Source organism: Capricornis sumatraensis, chromosome 2 (genome assembly GCF_032405125.1).
Source record: "Capricornis sumatraensis isolate serow.1 chromosome 2, serow.2, whole genome shotgun sequence".
NCBI lineage: Eukaryota > Metazoa > Chordata > Mammalia > Artiodactyla > Bovidae > Capricornis > Capricornis sumatraensis.
The window spans coordinates 200,089,878-200,107,392 of record NC_091070.1 but is presented as its reverse complement, the minus strand read 5'-3'; the positions used below and the strand labels follow the sequence as shown (position 1 = coordinate 200,107,392).

Here is a 17,515-nt window from a genome sequence, read left to right as displayed (position 1 = left end):
GCAAGGATATGATTATTTCAAATCCCGTATCAATTGTGTGGTTACCTTTTTCCCACCTGAGGGAACAACTCTTTTCACTGACAACTGGCCAGATTTTAAACAGACAACAAGCTGTGTTCTGGGTGAAGTGATCTGGGTAGAGCTACTCTCCCAGGTACTGAACTATCCTGATCACAAGTATCTGGAGAATGGTCATGGCCTCACAAATGGCCAGTGTGGCTAACTGGCAGCTACCATTTCACCAAAACTAGAGGAACAGCTGAAAGCCAAGGCAATGAAAGATGAGGTGCTGTCCACTTCTCCCCATGCCCCAAGTGCTCTAGGCCTGGGCTATCAGCTGGCTCACAGAAAGAGTACGCTCTGGAGAGCTGACCATTCATTTTCCTCTAAGTGTTCTCTTAGAGGACCATTCAAGTCCTCTAAGTGTTAGAGGACTTAGAGGACTTCATACTCACTTATATGATCTGGATCACACACTGGTCACCAGGATTCAGCTACAGTCCCAGAAACGACAAAGCTGGATTCTGTTTTTCAGCACTCCTCTCTTGGGTGGAATAATGCCCACATCTGTGGAAAACTACTGCAAAGCTACATGTGTAACCAGAATGAAAGGCAAGGGACATTCTCCCATTACTGACAACAGAGGCTGCTTAGGTCTCTGATAAGACACATTCTAGAATGTTAGGTTGGATTTGAGCATTATTAAAACTTATCTCTAACAGCACACAATGCAATTCAAAGAGTCTAAAAAGTTGAATTAAATACAAACCATTAAGGAAAAAAGCCCCTACGTTCCAGCCAAAAGATGAGTCATGACTTTCATGGATATTACATGACTTTTCATTAGCAAAATTAAAAATAGCTACTGTAGACCATTTACTTATTAGACCATTTTACACTATAAAGTCTGAAATGTTGCTTTTCTGCTTTGGGGTAAAATTAAGTGCTCTTTAAATAGTAAGTAAAAAAGTTACTAAAAGATTATAAGCCCTGATACGGATATCTACTAAGCATAACTGCATCCTTTAGAGGCTATAAAGATGGAAAGGTAGAATAAAAAATTGGGAAGAAAATAGGTTTCTACAACTTGAATATTTTGTTAGCACTGCTACATAGCAGTTGACCTTGGGTAAACCTCTTAACCTCAGTGAGCCCTGGTATTCTTATCTGTAAAATGGAGACAGTACCTCCTACTTCATAGAGCTACAGAAGCAAAACAGGATATCTCATAAGTGCATCTAATAGGGACCTGCATAAAGAAGGAATTTAATGGGTAGCAGTTACTATTTTATGTGCCATCATCATTATTACTGTGCTCAAAGCTCAGATGGAGAAGGCAATGGCACCCCATGCTGGTACTCTTGCCTGGAAGAGTCCCATGGATGGAGGAGCCTGGTGGGGGGCAGTCCGTGGGGTCACAAAGAGTCAGATGTGACTGAGCGACTTCACTTTCACTTTTCACTTTCATGCACTGGAGAAGGAAATGGCAATCCACTCCAGTGTTCTTGCCTGGAGAATCCCAGGGACGGTGGAGCCTGGTGGGCTGCCGTCTACGGGGTCGCACAGAGTTGGACACGACTGAAGCGACTTAGCAGCAGCAGCAGCAGCAGCAAAGCTCAGAACACAATGGACAACCTTCTGGTATAATTAGATGCCTCAGAACTGCCAAAGAACCCACAGTTTGCCCCAGGGAGAGATGCTAATTATTTCTCAGTGCTTCATGGTGATTTACTTTCACTTGTACTCTCTGGCCAAACTCCTCATTTGTTCTGTGAATACAAGCAAGGCCAATCCTATATTTCTTGTAAAAAAGGAGTGAATACCTGCTTTTCCCTTATTACTGAGAGTCCAAGGCTAAATGATAACTAGTCAACAGTAGGTGCTCTAACCCATCAATTATTTCATGATATTTATAAAAATGAAAGAGAACTAAATAAAAAATAAAATATCATAAAGCAGCATCATATTAAGGCAAGTGACTGTTTTCAGAAACTTTTATTTCAGTCACACCCAGGTGGCGCTAGTGGTAAAGAATCCAAGTGCCAATGCAGGAGATATAGGAGACAAGGTTTCAATCCCTGGGTAGGGAAAATCCCCTGGAGAAGGAAATGGCAACCCATTCAATATTCTTGCCAGGGAAATCCCATTTTCAGAGGAGCCTGGTGGGCCACAGTCCATGGGGTCACAAAGAGTTGGATGTGACCAAGTGTGTGCATGCATGTGTGCACACACACACATGTATGTGTTTACTGCATAATTATGGAAAATATATCTTACTGTATGTTCCAGGCAAAAGTCTAAAAGCCACTGCCCTAGGCCATTGATCTCTGGTCACAAGTGCTGGCCTGCGCCACTCCCAAACTACTGCTGAAAGGAGCGGGTAGCTTCAAAAACATTGGCAAGCACTTTATTCTAGCACAGTGCTCTCTGCCCTGACTGATTCTGAACTTTGTGACTCCACTCTGAAGAATAGAACATCCTCTTAGCCACAATAGGAATGACAAAGCTATTTTTAAGGACCTTGTACATGGACCATTCCCTTGGCACTTGAGTTTTTTTTTCAGTCAATGCGTGTCTTTCTTAACTAAAGCACACAAACTGAGAACAAGGGCTAGAGCCACCAAGTTGCAGCTGCCGCACCTTATTCACATAAGATGCTCCATCAACATCCTCTGAATACCCCCTTTTCCTCTGGCAGTCCTTCTTTCGGAATCAATGTGAGATCTGGCCAATTTAGGGACTGGAAAAGTTTTGGCTCTAAGCCTACTTGCCTGGTCAAGGTATTTAACCATTTCCTCTAAAGCTATTCTAGAATAATAATTATCATTAGCTGCTGCTAAGTTTCCAGTGCGGCATACAGCACTACTCCCCAAGGCTGTCTGTAAGTTCTTAGGAGTTAGACTTGAATTGCAACTCAGTATCTGACTGTGATCTTGAGCAAATTACTCAAATTCTATTAAGCAAAATAAGCTCTCATGATCTAACAAAAACCAGTTATCCAATTTTCTTGGGGAGGTTAGATGATGCATTCTTAAATTTAATATCTATACTGCTCCTTAGGAAAAACTGATTCATGAATTTCTAACTCCTTCTAAGCTGCTCTACTTGGTAAAACACTGCTCCTCTGTAGAAAGGGCTAACATTTTAACTATTTGGTAAATGCATAACTATTATCTATTTTAACTGACTTTAATGTGTTGGGATCACAGTATGCAAAGCACCATTTCAAAAAGTAAAACAATCTGAAGTGAGTTCCCTACACTTACTGATACATACTAGACAGACAAAATAAAATATTTACAGCTTATACAGAAAGACAATCACACTTTTGCTACCTGCTTATTCATTTCTGTGATGTTTATCCAGACTTTGTTCAACCCGAGCTCTCCAGATTCAATCTTCTCAAGTTGTTTTTGTTTGCTGAGTAGTTCTTCATTAAGTTTGGGAATTTCTTGGAATGAGCTTTTCTGATTAGATTCCACTAAAAGCAAACATAAGAACAATCATAAATAGCCATAAAGTTCCCTCATGGCTCCAAGATGAAAAAATGATCATACAGCAGGAAAGAAGACAGATTAATGAAAGTTAATTCTGGGAGGATAATGACAAATCTTATTTATCAACTCCACTGTTCTTTTTACTTCTATAAATGTGTATCTTTAACACTAAAGCTTCATTTAACTGGGGCTATCTCACTACTGGCAGTTCAACTTTTTTAAAGCCAGGTGGCTAAAAATGATAACAAACAACATCAGCAGAAAGAGTTAGACTTGAATTGCAACTCGGTAATTTACTATGATCTTGAGCAAATTATGCAAATTCTTTGAGCTCACTTTCTTCATGTGTAATACAGTGACAATTCTAACCATCCTGTGAAAATATTTTAAGTGAGAGAAGGGCTGTAAAGCACTAAATACAGCTGGCCAGGTATACAGTAAGTGATAAATAAATGTTAAGTACTGACCTGCTCAGTTAAAAAACTTTCTGATTGGTCAACAAAGATTTATTAACCTCACTCCATCAATGCTCAAGGTGACAGCCTAAGTTATATCTCTAAAGGTTTAAATTCATTTTTTCTACCTCAAATTGGTCAAATGCAAGATAGATTCTTACTACCTTTCAAGTGCTGCTTTGACAACTAAGATTTTAAATCTTTTTCATAAACAGCAAACAGTGCTTTCTTAAATCTTACATCAACCCAAAAGCTCAAAGTGAGATAGAAGATAAAGAAAAATGTTAGGTGAATTTGGCCTTTCTTTTGAGAAACAGCATCTTCTGGATGGTTCAGAAATTTTCCAGCCTGAAGGCAGAGGCCTGAAAGAGTGCTTTCTCTTCATTCTTTATAGTATTCTTTCCTTTTCATGGAAAATAAAATATTGATAACGGCTGGTCTTCCAGAATAGAACCTATGTCCTTCTTTCAAAGCCACAGACTGCTTGATTAGTTATCATGTGCTCTTTTTAAAATAAAAAACTGGCATAAAGGGACAGATATAAAACTATTTACTAAAATCTTAAGTTCTCAAACTTTTTTTGTTTCTGTAGGTTGGCACTGAGAATACACCCAGCACACTTCAGGCACTCAGTAAGTATTAATGACTGAAAAAATCCGGCCTTTGCTTACCTCTCAACCATATTTCTCATCACTTTAGCTACAGTTCAGTCTACTTTCCAGCTAAATTGATTTTCCTGACACACCAACCTCTTTAAGCCTCAGTGACTGCACACACTAGCCTCTCTGCCTAGCTGACTTTTACCCTAGTTGACTCCTTTCAAGATTCAGCAGATAGCTGGCCCCGACCTGAGGCCACTGGTACTTCTTCACAACTCCCAACTCTACTGAGCACTGAACATGCTGTGCTGTAATTATTTACTTATCTGTCTCCTCCATCACACTGAAGAGAGCTGCCTGAGGGCAGGGATCAGGTCTTATTTGGTCATGTATTCCCAGGGACCAGCACAGTCCCAGGTACACAGAAGCATTTAAATGCTTGTCCAGCGAAATGATTATAGGGTATAAAGTAGAGTTAATATTATCCTGATTAAGTTAAACAAGGAAAACTCAACAAATAAATTCAACAACAAAAAGTCCCCACAAAAATCAGGGGGTGGTGGTGGTATCCTCACTGTAAACAAACCCACTATCTGAAAATTTAGAATTATTAAAAGAAATTAGACATTTTTATTCACTTTTCAAAAATATGTGAAGAAGTTCTTTATAAATAATAGCCTTGGCTAAGTACTTTTAATGTAACAGTTGATTTACACAGTTTGCAGGAATACATTCATCTCATGTAGTAGGAATATTTTACCAGTCAGTCTAAATTAACACAGCACTTAGCACCCAACTGAATTTTGAATTCAGTTAGGTTATAAAGAAAAGCTCATCCCCACATATCTGCCATTCTCACATGGTAAAACACTCCAAGGCTGGGAAAGTCTCTCTCTTTCCTGCAATCTATATGAATTAAGTAGAAGAGGAAGTAAGACAAACACATAAGTAACCTGGATTAAAATTACTAACTAATAAACACATAAATCTGACAAGCCCTGCAAACGGTTTAAATCCTGAGGACTGTGTGAGCCAAGAAGGGATTATTATTCATTATCTGATTTGGGGATTTTTAGGAGAGAGAAGACAAATAAAGGCACTCTGATTACATACATGGAATGAAATACAGTAAACAAACTTACAATTAATAATAAAAACACTTACAATTACTAATTCATGTTCTTTCAACATGGAAGCAACTCATTTAAAATTTAGTATAATTCTACTCAAAAGAACTTAGTTAGCTCTTTTCCTGATCTTCAAGAAGAGGAAATGAAGATTTCTGCACATGCCCTTTAGATATAACACATAATGCCAATAGTAATATTTTATATTTGTGCATCTTTACAGTTTATAAGATACTTTTATGTAATTACTCATCTTGTAATTGAGCCCCTACTATGTGCCCAGCCATGTACCTGGCACTAGTGCATACAAAAGAACCTGAAATTCTCAGTCTGGTGGGGAACGAGGCATCAGCCCAGAATTACTACAGAGTGTGACAGGTGTTATGACACAGGAATGCCCAAAGTGCTTCTGTAGCACAAATTTACCTTTATGTTTTATGGATGGGAAAATGTAGTCTCAGAAAGAATAAGTGACTTGTCCATGTTTCGTAGCCTGTAATAAGCAAGTCAGGATTCAACAGTCAAACTTTCTGATTCTAGAAAGTTTGGAAAGGAAAAGTGCTAGAAAGGACCAGCACTCTTCCTAGAATACTTCAGCTGTCACAGATGCTTACATCCTAGCACCTTCATTAGCATAAGACCATTTTTAAGTTCTGCATGAAATGACCAAACTGCTACTCTCCTGTATGACCAGAAACAGACATGTTTGACTTATCAATACTGTCCTCCTCTTCCAAATTCTTTCTCCTCCGTCTAGCTTTGAGTGATGGAGTGGAATGGCTGGGAATAGAATCTTCCTTAGAATAACTGTGGAGGTCTTCTGGAGTACCTGGTTCTAGAAAAAGAAAACTGAGTGAAGAGTTTCAAGGCCAGGCAGCACTTTTAGCTTAAGGATCAAATTACTCATTGGCCTCAAGGAAAAAATACCTAGCCTATCTGCTCTGCTTTCTGCTCCAGATATTTCAGCAATCCTGCCTCCTTTCCTCACAAGTGTCTTGGAAGATAATGAAATAAATGACAAGGTGCTCTGAATTTTAAAAAAAGGTTTTTAAGCCAGACCAGCAGGTAGTCTTATTTCCACTATCCTCTTGAAAAACAAGAAATAAACTTATTGAAATATATTTAAAGTAACAACATAATTCAAAGAAAGATTATATAAGTTTAACAAGATTAACGTCATTTAGCTAAGAGAATGGTTTTCCCAAAAAGCTTCTTGCCAAGTGGTGCACTAAGGTTCAGCCTACAGACTGACTTATAGAGCCCCAGGCCCCACGTCTATTCTCTCAGGAAGTTCTGCTTTAGATAGTATAGGTGCCAGCATATCTATTGCAGCAAACCAAAACCCGCAGAGCAGCTGGACTGACAATTCCCCCTCAGCTGGCTGACAAGCATAGCCAGGACACCAAGGGGAATGCTGCTCAGTGGTAGAAAGCAGGTCTCGCAGTCCAGGGCACAACTCCTGGCATCTCCTGAACAGAGTACTTCCAGGAACTGGTATTAACAAGTGCTCAAAACATATTCGTGGCCTGACTGTTAGATCTACTGTATGTACACACTTCAAACATGCCTTTCTAAACAAAGAAATTTCCTGAGAATGAAAAGCTCAGCTAAGGTACACATTACACTGGTGACCTGAAAACACAGGCACAGAGCAGTCAGAGAAATAAATCCCTGGAAGGCAGAACTGAGCAATGTTTTGAAATGTATAAACAAATAATTGCTTTACGTGACCCAAAGAGTCAGACGTGACTTAGTGACTGAACAACAACAACAACAAATATGTGACCCAAACAAGCTGCAGTACAAACGTAGGAGGCCCAACTAGTTACAGAGAGTTGTCAGCATAGACAGGTGTCGTCAGTGGCTATTTATAGTTAAAACACTGCTTCTCTTTCCTTTCCAAGTTATGATTGTTACTTACCCAGAAAAACACCATGTAATACTGCTAAGTACAAAATTAAGGAGGGAAAATAACTAGAATACAAAGCTCATCCTTTCTTACATTGTGCTCTGATCCCACAGATTTATAACACAGAAATCAGGATGATCCTGGCAGAGAACTGTGGCCTGTCCAATCCCATTCCCTGAATCAGAAGCTCAGAAGAAAACTAAAGTTAATACTTCAATATATTTTTTAAGCAACATCACTAGGAACATCATTAATACATTAAGCATTAGCTGTCCCTAGGTTAAGTTTGGAACTTAACTAACTGTAGGCAACAAAGAGAAACTGGGGTGAAGGAAAGCTAGGATGTTGTGATCACCTAGGGCTTACTTCTAGGAAGTAAGGAAAGAACTCTAATTCTAGTTCTAGGGACAGATTTCCTTATGACTTTGAGAAAGCTTACTGGTCAGTTTGCTGGAGTGTTAAAGCTGCTAAAGTTAGGGTATTTGTGATTTTGTGGTTAACTTGAAACTGGTTCCTTAGCTTAGAAATTAAAAAATAAAAAAAAACCTAATTTTATTACTTATAATAAAATTCAGGTTGAAATTATAGCTATGCATTATCTGTTAGTTAAAACAAAGACTGAGTAAAGTATCTTTTGGGTATAACTTTCTTTCCTTTTTTTTTTGTAATTTGCTGTTGTTATTTTAAGATTTTTATTAGCTTAGAAAAAGCACATCTCTCAGAAAAAGGACGTTGGATACAAAACACAACTTAACAATTTAGAATATATAAAACTCTTCAACTTCAAAAGTTTCTTAAGAGCCACGGACTCATGAGACAAATATTTATTTGTGACTCAGCACACAGTAAGCATGCCATACATGCTTGGTATTATTATTACTGCTCAGTACTATGCTTCTCTAGGTTTTCCTTAAGGAGGATATTGTCTGATAGACACGCCCACATTCTTTCTCAAATAGCCCTGTGAAGAGGAAGGAAATAGCCTAGTGTTGCTACTGCCACTTTACAGTTGGGAAACATGAAGTGGCAACAGGTGGAAATTAACCAAGGTTCTAGAATCCTGGATCTCGGCCCTTCCCTTCTGTGCTATAAACACTGACTGCAATGCCATTATTTCAGATGCTATTTGTCCCCATGATGCATAAGCGCTGTGTTTTGTTTGTGCATTTAAAAATAAATGTTATTGCATTCAAGCCAACAGCTAAGAAAGAGTTTAAAAAATGCTGAAAGGACCATGTAATTGCTTCATCAGAGTGAGCAAAAATCTTAATTCAGTGTGGTTCACTTTGTCCTAGAACCTGGAAAAGAGTCCAAAATCATACTCTGAAAAGAGTGACCACTTACTTGTTCGGAACTTTTCCTTGAGGGAATCCAGATCCTCCTTCAGAGCGACTTGCATCCACACCAGGCCAACGCAGGCCACGACACAGGCGGCAAGGATGACAAATGCACAGAGGGGATAACAGATCCTGCAGCATCGTAAATAGTCTCCCCTGATCATAAGAACAAATTCAACCAGGAGTATGAAAGGGATTATGAATACAGTTTGATTCCAAATAGCACATGTGTGGGCATGCAATTAGCATCTCTAATGAATAACCAATCCATTTACCAGGGAACATAGGGTAACACACTTAAATCTGAACAGCAGGTTGAATATGTCAAGATAATATGATCCAAGAAGGGTTCATCTATTGGGGGCAAACTTCTCATGAAATGATGGAGTTTCTGAGTTACAGGAAGCACCTGTGGGCACTGCAGCTCACTGCCATCATCAATTCAGGTCTTTGGAAACTGACTCAGGTTAGGGAAGTGTAAAGATCAGAGTTTTCTCTGCCATTTATTACTCCACTGTAATTCACTTATCTATCTAGTTCTCTCTCTCAAATATATAGTCATTCAAGAGGACCTTGTTCACTTTATTGAAACTTTATAAACTTTTGAGTAAGCTTTACTGAAAATGGAATGAAAAAAACTAGAACGGCAGGTTAAAGTGGACACCTCATACACTCCAACTGATTGGTTCAGAAGGAAGGAGGTAGATTTCACATCAAACATCAACCAGCACTCAAGGTCTAAACTAAACCAACAGGGTAACTGTTCCAGTTAACTATTCCACTTCATCAGATCTTCACAGCTGAAGCCCAGGATTGTCCTGAACTACCTCACCTGGCAAAGCTCATTAGAAACCAATCTCTTCCTTTAATATAAAAGGACAAAGACATTCCAAACAAACAAATCTCAAAGGATTTGATCTCTTTTAGCTTCCTAAGCTTCAGCCTAGATCTTGCTTTCACATCCCCAGCAGCATACTCTTTTAATGTGCTCCTTAAGAGAGTCCAAGGGCACTTTAAAGATTCCCTTCAGCCCCTTCCTACCCTAACTCTCAAGTCCCAATGTCTTTGTGTTTACTAGAGGAGGGCACGGCAATCCGCTCCAGTATTCTTCCCTGGAGAATCCTATGGACAGAGGAGCCTGGCAGGCTAGTCCATGGAGTCACAAAGAGTCGGACACCACTGAGTGAGTAACACTTTCACTTGTGCTCACTACTGGAGGGTGTTACCATCTAAAAGTGGTTTGAAAAAAGCTGCCTTTTCTTTCTGTCTCCCACCCTCCATTTCTCTCAAGGTTCATAGTTTTTACAGAACGTCCTTCATCATATTCCCCCATTACCAGATTCAGACCCATCAACAGTGGGGGAAAAAAACAAACAAACCAACCAACAAATAAAAAACCCTGCAGTCTTAAGGTCCCTGTGTCTCCTGAATTTAACAACAAGACCTTGTCTCTCAAATTTCTCTCTCCCTATGTCCCTATTCTTAGCTTCTTTGCTACTCTCACCGGGCTCTTGGCACATTCCCCAAGTCCACACTTCCACCCTAGATCCAGAGCTCTTTGTATACTTAGAGACAGATCTCTAACTTACACTTCATTCAGAACCTGAACTCATCTCCCTAACATTTTTCCTTCCTTGTGCCTTCCAGGGACTATACACTTTTTTCTTCTTAAGAATGCCCCTCTCCTCTCCTTTCCTTTCCTTTGCCCCCTTGGTAGCGCAAGGAGATGTGTTTTCCCATCCCAGCCTCAGTACTTCTTTACTCACTTGACAAAGCGAGAGCGATTTCCAGCTACACCAAATTCCTCTTCCTCCTCTGAGCTGGACTCAGAGTCTGAGTCAGGAGGCTCCGTGCGAAGCAGGCGGTGGCCTGAGCCTTTCTTGGGTTTCTTTCTCCGGCTGTCCCCAGCCAAGCCGATCAATGCATTGAGCTCTTTGCGCTTTTTCATCTTCTTGTGTGGGGTAAGTGGAGCACCCACTCCTGAGCTGCCAGGTTCGTACCCGACGCCCAATTCTCTCCCTGCCTTGGAGCTGCCTTCCAGGGTGAGGAATCCTGGGCCAGAGCCCCCTGGTCACTCCCACCCAGGGGTGGGACTGACCAGATACGCTAAGGGCTGGAGATTGGACTCCAGAGGAAACTGGAACTCAGATGAATGGGCGAAGTCACATAGAGATGGCCAGGGAGCTGGTGATCCAAATGGGTAAAGGCCTATGCATGGAGTGCCAGTTACTTAAGAGGGTACCGGGGAGGGGAGCAACTTTTGTCTCTCAGGATAAAAAGTCAAGTCAAGAATGAGAGATTCTGAACCCTGGTCAGCAGACAGTATTTCTAAGGGTACTCCAGGAGCTGGAAAGGACACACAGATAGGTGTTTCGGACTTCCGGGGCAGGATTTCCAATGGAGAGAAAAACAAGAAACTTGGTTCTTGAATGGGAAGAGACGGGGAGATGCAAAGCAAGACGGTGGGAACGCGCTGGTCTCTCCCTAGATGGTAGCAGGAGGGGGCTCCCAGCCACTACAACCCTGACAGAGAAAATGCCCCAGTCCGAGAAGATCACCGTCCTCCGGCCTCCGTCCTGAGTTTGAAGGGAGTCAGACGCCAAGGAATATCCAGAGCCCAGCCTGGAGGATTCGGCCTCAGAGGAGCCAGTCCCGCGCCTGGGAAGACCCCAGCCCTGCTGTCTGGGCCTGGGGGCGCGGTGAGGAGGGGTGACCGCGGCTCAGCCCACCTGAAGCGCTCCCGCCGAGATTGAGGTGTTCCGGTACGGGCGACTCCCGGCAACTCACACGCGCCGCCTCCACTCCAGCCGCGACTCCGGCCCCCGCTCCGGCTGCGGCCGCAGCTGCTCCCAAGTCGCTGGTGGCGGCGGCGGCTGTGGCCGCAGGCTCCAGACCCGGGCCATCGCTTCAGCCCCAGCTCACTTCCCCTTTGGCAGCGGCCGCCGGCACCGCCTGCCAGTAAGGCGCACTCCCATTGGCCGCCTATTCCATGACGTCACGCAAGGGGGGTAGGGGAGACGGGGCGTTAAAAGGCGCAGGCTCTGGCGCGGGCAGTCTGCCCCGTCGAGGAGGCTCCGCCCCCAGGAGGGTGCCAGGGGACCTGTCTCTCACCTGTCCTGGGCCGTGTGTTGTTTCCAGAGGAGCAGGGATGAGCCAGGCAAAGCACCCAGCTGGATGGATTTGCTTGGGAAGTTCATCACCGCATCGGCCCCCAGTTGTGACTAACCCAGTTTAGAGGTGCCAACCCTCTGACTCTCCAGCTGTTTATTAAAGGTTTTAGGCATGTTACAGGTTAATGACCCGGTTGAACACGTTCATTCATTCCTTCTGTAAATATTTATTGATGACCACGTGTCAGAAACAGTTCTACCGCTGAGGATACAGCAATAAACAAAATAACCACTGTCCCTGCCTTCCAGGGTAGAGTTGCCCGATTTAGGGAATAAAAATACAGGACACTTAGGAAAGTTTAAATTTCAGATAAACAACGATTTTTTTTTTTTAAATGTAAGTATATCTCATGTAACATCTGGGACATCTTCATACTTAAAAGTTATTTTATTTGAAGTTCAATTTTAACTGGACGTCCTGTGTTTTATCTGCCAACCCTGTTCCTGCAGTTTATACTTGAGTGGAAGGAGGTGATAAATATGATGGGGAAAACGGAAACATGATAAAGGGATGGAGAGTGCCTCTGTGATAAGAGGACCTTTGGTTAGAGATTGGGAGGCAGTGAGGGAAAGAGTTGTGCAATGACCCCAAGGAAGGAGTGATGTGGAAAACGTGGTGTGGCTGGACCTGAAGAGCCAGCTGCTGCTGCTGCTGCTAAGTCGCTTCAGTTGTGTCCGACTCTGTGCGACCTCATAGACGGCAGCCCACCAGGCTCCTCTGTCCACGGATTCTCCAGGCAAGAAGACTGGAGCGGGTTGCCATTTCCTTCTCCACTGAAGAGCCAAAGGAGAGCTATAAGAAATGAGGTCAGACAAGCATCAGGAGCAGATCTTGTAGGGCTTGAGGGACCACTGTGAGGACTTTGGGAAACCATTGATGCTTTAAGCTCGGGCTTAGATTTTTTAAAAGATCTCTCTTCCACTGTGTGGAAAAGAGAATTAGGAGAAAAAAGGACAAGTAAATATGATGGCAATAGTGGAGATGGTGAGCATTCTGGATGCTTCTTGACCATAGAGCTAACAGTATTTGCTGATGGTTTACAGGGCAGGTGTGTGCAAAACAAGGAGTCATAGATGACTCCAGAGTCAGGTTGGAACAGCTGGAACAAAGGAATTGCTGTTTACTGAGATAGGAAGGAGCAGATGTGCGGCAAACTTGAGAAGCCAATTCAGTACTCAGATGGACTGTTTGGTACATCTATTTGGAATTCTGAGTAGAGGTTGGGTCCTGAAATATAAATCTGAGAGTCTCCCATGTAGATAATATTTAAAGCAAAGTGCTTTGAACTACTTGGAAAAAAGTCATTTAAAGTGATTTTTAAAATACAATTTTAAAATTTATTTTTGGCTGTACTGGGTTTTTTGTTGCTATGCAGGCTTTTCTCTAGTGGTGAGCGGGGGCTACTCTCTCGGTGTGGTACGCAGGCTTCTCTTGTTGCAGGTTCCGTATTTGTGGCACGTGGACTTACCAGTTGCAGCTCCCAGGCTCTAGAGCACAGGCTGAATAGTTGTTGCACAGGGGCTTAGTTGCTCGTGGCATGTGGGATCTTCCTGGATCGGGGATTGAACCCATGTTTTCTGCCCTGGCAGGCAGATTCTTTACCGCTGAGCCACCAGGAAGCCCTAAAGTAATTTTTATATCCTAAAGTATAGCCCTAAAAAGTAATTTTTTTAATATATTGACACTTCTTACTGTGTCAGTCACACTGCCTTTGTCTAGGGATACCCACCCAAAGTCTGGGCCTGTTTCTTATTTATCTTTATGTGTCAAGTCCAGAGGTAGAAGATCCGATATATATGTGACATCTATGTAGGTGGGCAGAGTTATATAGAGGTATGAGTGGAGGTTTGGAATCAAGAGATCTGGGATGAAATCATTTGGAATATTTACTAGCTCTGTCAACATGGAAGCCATTTAAATCCGAGCTTCAGTTTTCCTCTCTGCAAAGTGAGGATTAACGTCTATTTCACAGGACAGACACATGAGAAGATACTTGTGAAAGTGCTTTTGATGCCCCCCAAACGTGATGCAGTTAGTTTGGTTTTGTGTTTCCTTTTGTTTCTAGAGCTGTGCTAGCCAATATGGTAGTCAGTAGTCACTAGCCACCTACGACAACTTAAATTTACATTTTGCTTAATTAAAATTAAAAGTTTAAATTAGTTCCCCAGTCTCACTGGCCACTGCTCCATAACCATATATGGTTAGTGGCTATTGAGCAGCAACAGAACAGTACATTTCCATCATTATAGAAAGTTTTGTTGGGCAGCTCTGTACTAGCGTCTCCTTGAAGGTGTGGTACTGCACAGGAAAAGGTCTCGACTTCTAGAACCATTTCACAAACCTGTGCTGTGGTCATGAGAAGCCCAGGCATAAGAAGTGACTGGCCCAGGATAGCCCTTCCCATGGCCCTCCTGTGTTGTAGATGTTACATATACACCAAGGGAACCTGGGGCTGAGGAACCCAAGAGAGTGAGTGGAGCCAAAGCCGTTTCACCCAGCTGCAATGACGTCTGGTCAGCAAGGCCCTGCCCTCTTATGAAGTGGACCAGTCATGGATGGGGAAGTTGGAGGAGGATCTGTGATTCAGTCCCACTGTCCACCTTTTTGTCTCTCTCTATATATTTTTTGTCTATTGCTCTTTAGATAACACGACTTTCGGTGTTGGGTAAACATCCCATGAAATACTGAGCCTTTGAAAGCTACTGGCCAGATGTCTATCTTCTCTCAGGAGCTCTTGGTACTCTCTAGCTTTCTCCCTCAAACTTGGGCCCTCAAGGCCAGAAATTAAGCCAACCCTCTCAGAGCAAGGGCTCCTGCACTGAGGAGCCATGTGCTTTCCCACACCAGGACCTCTCAAGGTTGTGACCCATCTGTTCATTTGGGAATGTTCACATTATGATTCTGTGTCTGTGCAGCCCTGTTACTCATTCAAAACTTGTTTGGAATGCACTAAGATCTAAGTGGATCTAACGCACTAACTTTCCCAAGTGACCCCGCTTATTTAACTTATATGCAGAGTACATCATGAGAAATGCTGGACTGGATGAAGTGCAAGCTGGAATCAAGATTGCTGGGACAAATATCAAAACCCCAGATATGCAGATGACACCACCCTTATGGCAGAAAGCGAAGAAGAACTAAAGAGCTTCTTGATGAAAGTGAAAGAGGAGGGTGAAAAAGTTGGCTTAAAACTCAGCATTCAGAAAACTAAGATCATGGCATCTGGCCCCATCACTTCATGGCAAATAGATGGGGAAACAGTGACAGACTTTTTTTTGGCTGGGGGGGGGGGTGGCTTCAAAATCACTGCAGATGGTGACTGCAGCCATGAAATGAAAAGACACTTGCTCCTTGGAAAAAAAGTTATGAACAACCTAGACAGCATATTAAAAAGCAGAGACATTACTTTGCTGACAAAGGTCCATCTAGTCAAAGCTATGGTTTTTCCAGTAGTCATGTATGGATGTGAGAGTTGGACTATAAAGACAGCTGAGTGCAGAAGAATTGATGCTTTTGAACTGTGGTGTTGGAGAAGACTCTTGAGAGTTCCTTGGACTGCAAGGAGATCAAACCAGTCCATTCTAAAGGAGATCAGTCCTGAATATTCAGTGGAAGGACTGATGCTGAAGCTGAAACAATCCTTTGGTCACCTGATGAGAAGAACTGACACATTGGAAAAGACCCTGATGCTGGGAAAGATTGAAGGCAGGAGGAGAAGGGGACAATAGAGGATGAGATAGTTGGATGGCATCACCGACTCAATGGACATGAGTTTGAGTAAACTCTGGCAGTTGGTGATGGACAGGGAGGCCTGGCATGCTGCAGTCCATGGGGTCACAAAGAGTCGGACATGACTGAGTGACTGAACTGAACTGAACTGAACTGGAGTCACTTTCCAGTTCTGGTATTCTAGCTTTTCTGTGTGTACAATGGGAATAAGTGTATTCCCTGCTCAGCTTTCTGGTCCATGCTTTTTTGGGGAGGGAGCAACATTATAGTGTTTATATAGGGTGAATGATACCTGCCAAATTATCCTACAATGTGAGGAGGGTAAGCAAATTTGAGTTCACAGAGCTCAAAATCCCATTCTGTGTGAGTGGCGAAGTCACATCTTGAGATGCTTTGCTACCTTAGAAGACTCTACAGAATGCTTTCACTTGGGAAAACTGAGGCAGAGAGTGGGGGCAAACTGGTGCAGGGCCAATGATCAGATATGTGATCCAGGACTTCTGATTCCTAGGCTGAAGCTCTTTAAGATCTCATAATCTTCTCTTCTTTTGGATCTAAGTCCACATCTGAGCTCTGTCAGTTGGCAGCTGTGTGACCTTGGGCAAATAACTGAGCCTCTCTGAGTCTCCACTTTTGTGAAGTGGTGGTAATAATAGTACCTAGGACTAGTCATGTCGTTTGTGGAGATCAGTGCAAATGGAAATGCAAGATCCCTTGTTCAAAAATCAGGAAAAAAGCTTTCCCCCCCCCTTTCATGATTTCTTGCCTAGCTTGTCACGCTGTTCATTGCTCACTAGTTAGCCCTGTGCTTCCTTGGGCATGGGGACACTCACGGGGTGAAGGGCCCTTCCTCAGGCACCCCAACCCAGCCCTCCCTGTGTCTGTACCCAGGCCAAGGATGAGATGGTGCAGGGGAACAGGCAGCTGAGAACCTGTCCTGGGGAAGGGGAGAGGAAGGTGGGGTGAGGCAAGACTACATGTGAACAGAGCCTCCAAGTCCCCAATGTAGGCTCCATTGCTCCATCAGACTTCACTTTTGAAACACAAATTCAAAAATAAAATGATTAAGAACTTCAAGATGGTAACCACAGAGCATTAAGCCTGAGTTGTGGCACACCCTTCTGAGTCGGGGGTTCTGTGTCACATACTTGTGAAACTGACCCTGATAATATGTAACTCACAGAGTAGCTGTGTGAAGAAGCAATGTGCCTGACTCACAGTAAATGCTCAATAAATGTACCTGTTCCATTAATGTGATTTATTAATTATTCAATGTGATTTATTACAGATTTATTAAGTATAATTTTCATGGTGACCCAGTTGGGTAATTAATCTTCGTTTACCTAATAGAAAATGCTGCTTCCATCTGCTACAAGAATTCCCTTTGCCATCATTTTTCTTGTTGTTTTTCTATGGTTAAAGTTGGAGGGAAAGAACAGGAATGAACATTTAAAAATACTCAGGTACGAATCCGCTTTGCCATCATTTTTCTTGGTGTTTTTCTATGGTTAAAGTTGGAGGAAAGGAACAGAAATGAACATTTAAAAATACTCATGTAAAAAAAAAACTCATGTATTAGGTGTTTTTGGTGTTAATCATCACTGTGATAAATTAGTCCTCCCAAGATAAGCATCTTATCCTTGCTCTAACTGAGAAGAAAATGGATGTCCAGGGATTGCAAGAGGCTTGCC

At 42.4% G+C, this 17,515-nt stretch overlaps 1 protein-coding gene across 1 annotated transcript in view; it reads right to left on the bottom strand.

Annotated features, from left to right (window-relative positions):
• The window catches only part of EFCAB14 (EF-hand calcium binding domain 14), a 39,331-nt gene extending 27,528 nt beyond the window's left edge, over nucleotides 1–11,803 (bottom strand). The window contains exons 1-3 of the mRNA XM_068963822.1: nucleotides 10,691–11,803; nucleotides 8,932–9,080; nucleotides 3,336–3,481 (exon numbers count right to left, since the gene is read on the bottom strand). Coding sequence (XP_068819923.1) covers nucleotides 3,336–3,481; nucleotides 8,932–9,080; nucleotides 10,691–10,872 — 477 coding nt within the window. The 5' untranslated portion in view covers nucleotides 10,873–11,803. The remainder of the gene's footprint in view (nucleotides 1–3,335; nucleotides 3,482–8,931; nucleotides 9,081–10,690) is intronic.
• Nucleotides 11,804–17,515: the final 5,712 nt, after the last annotated feature.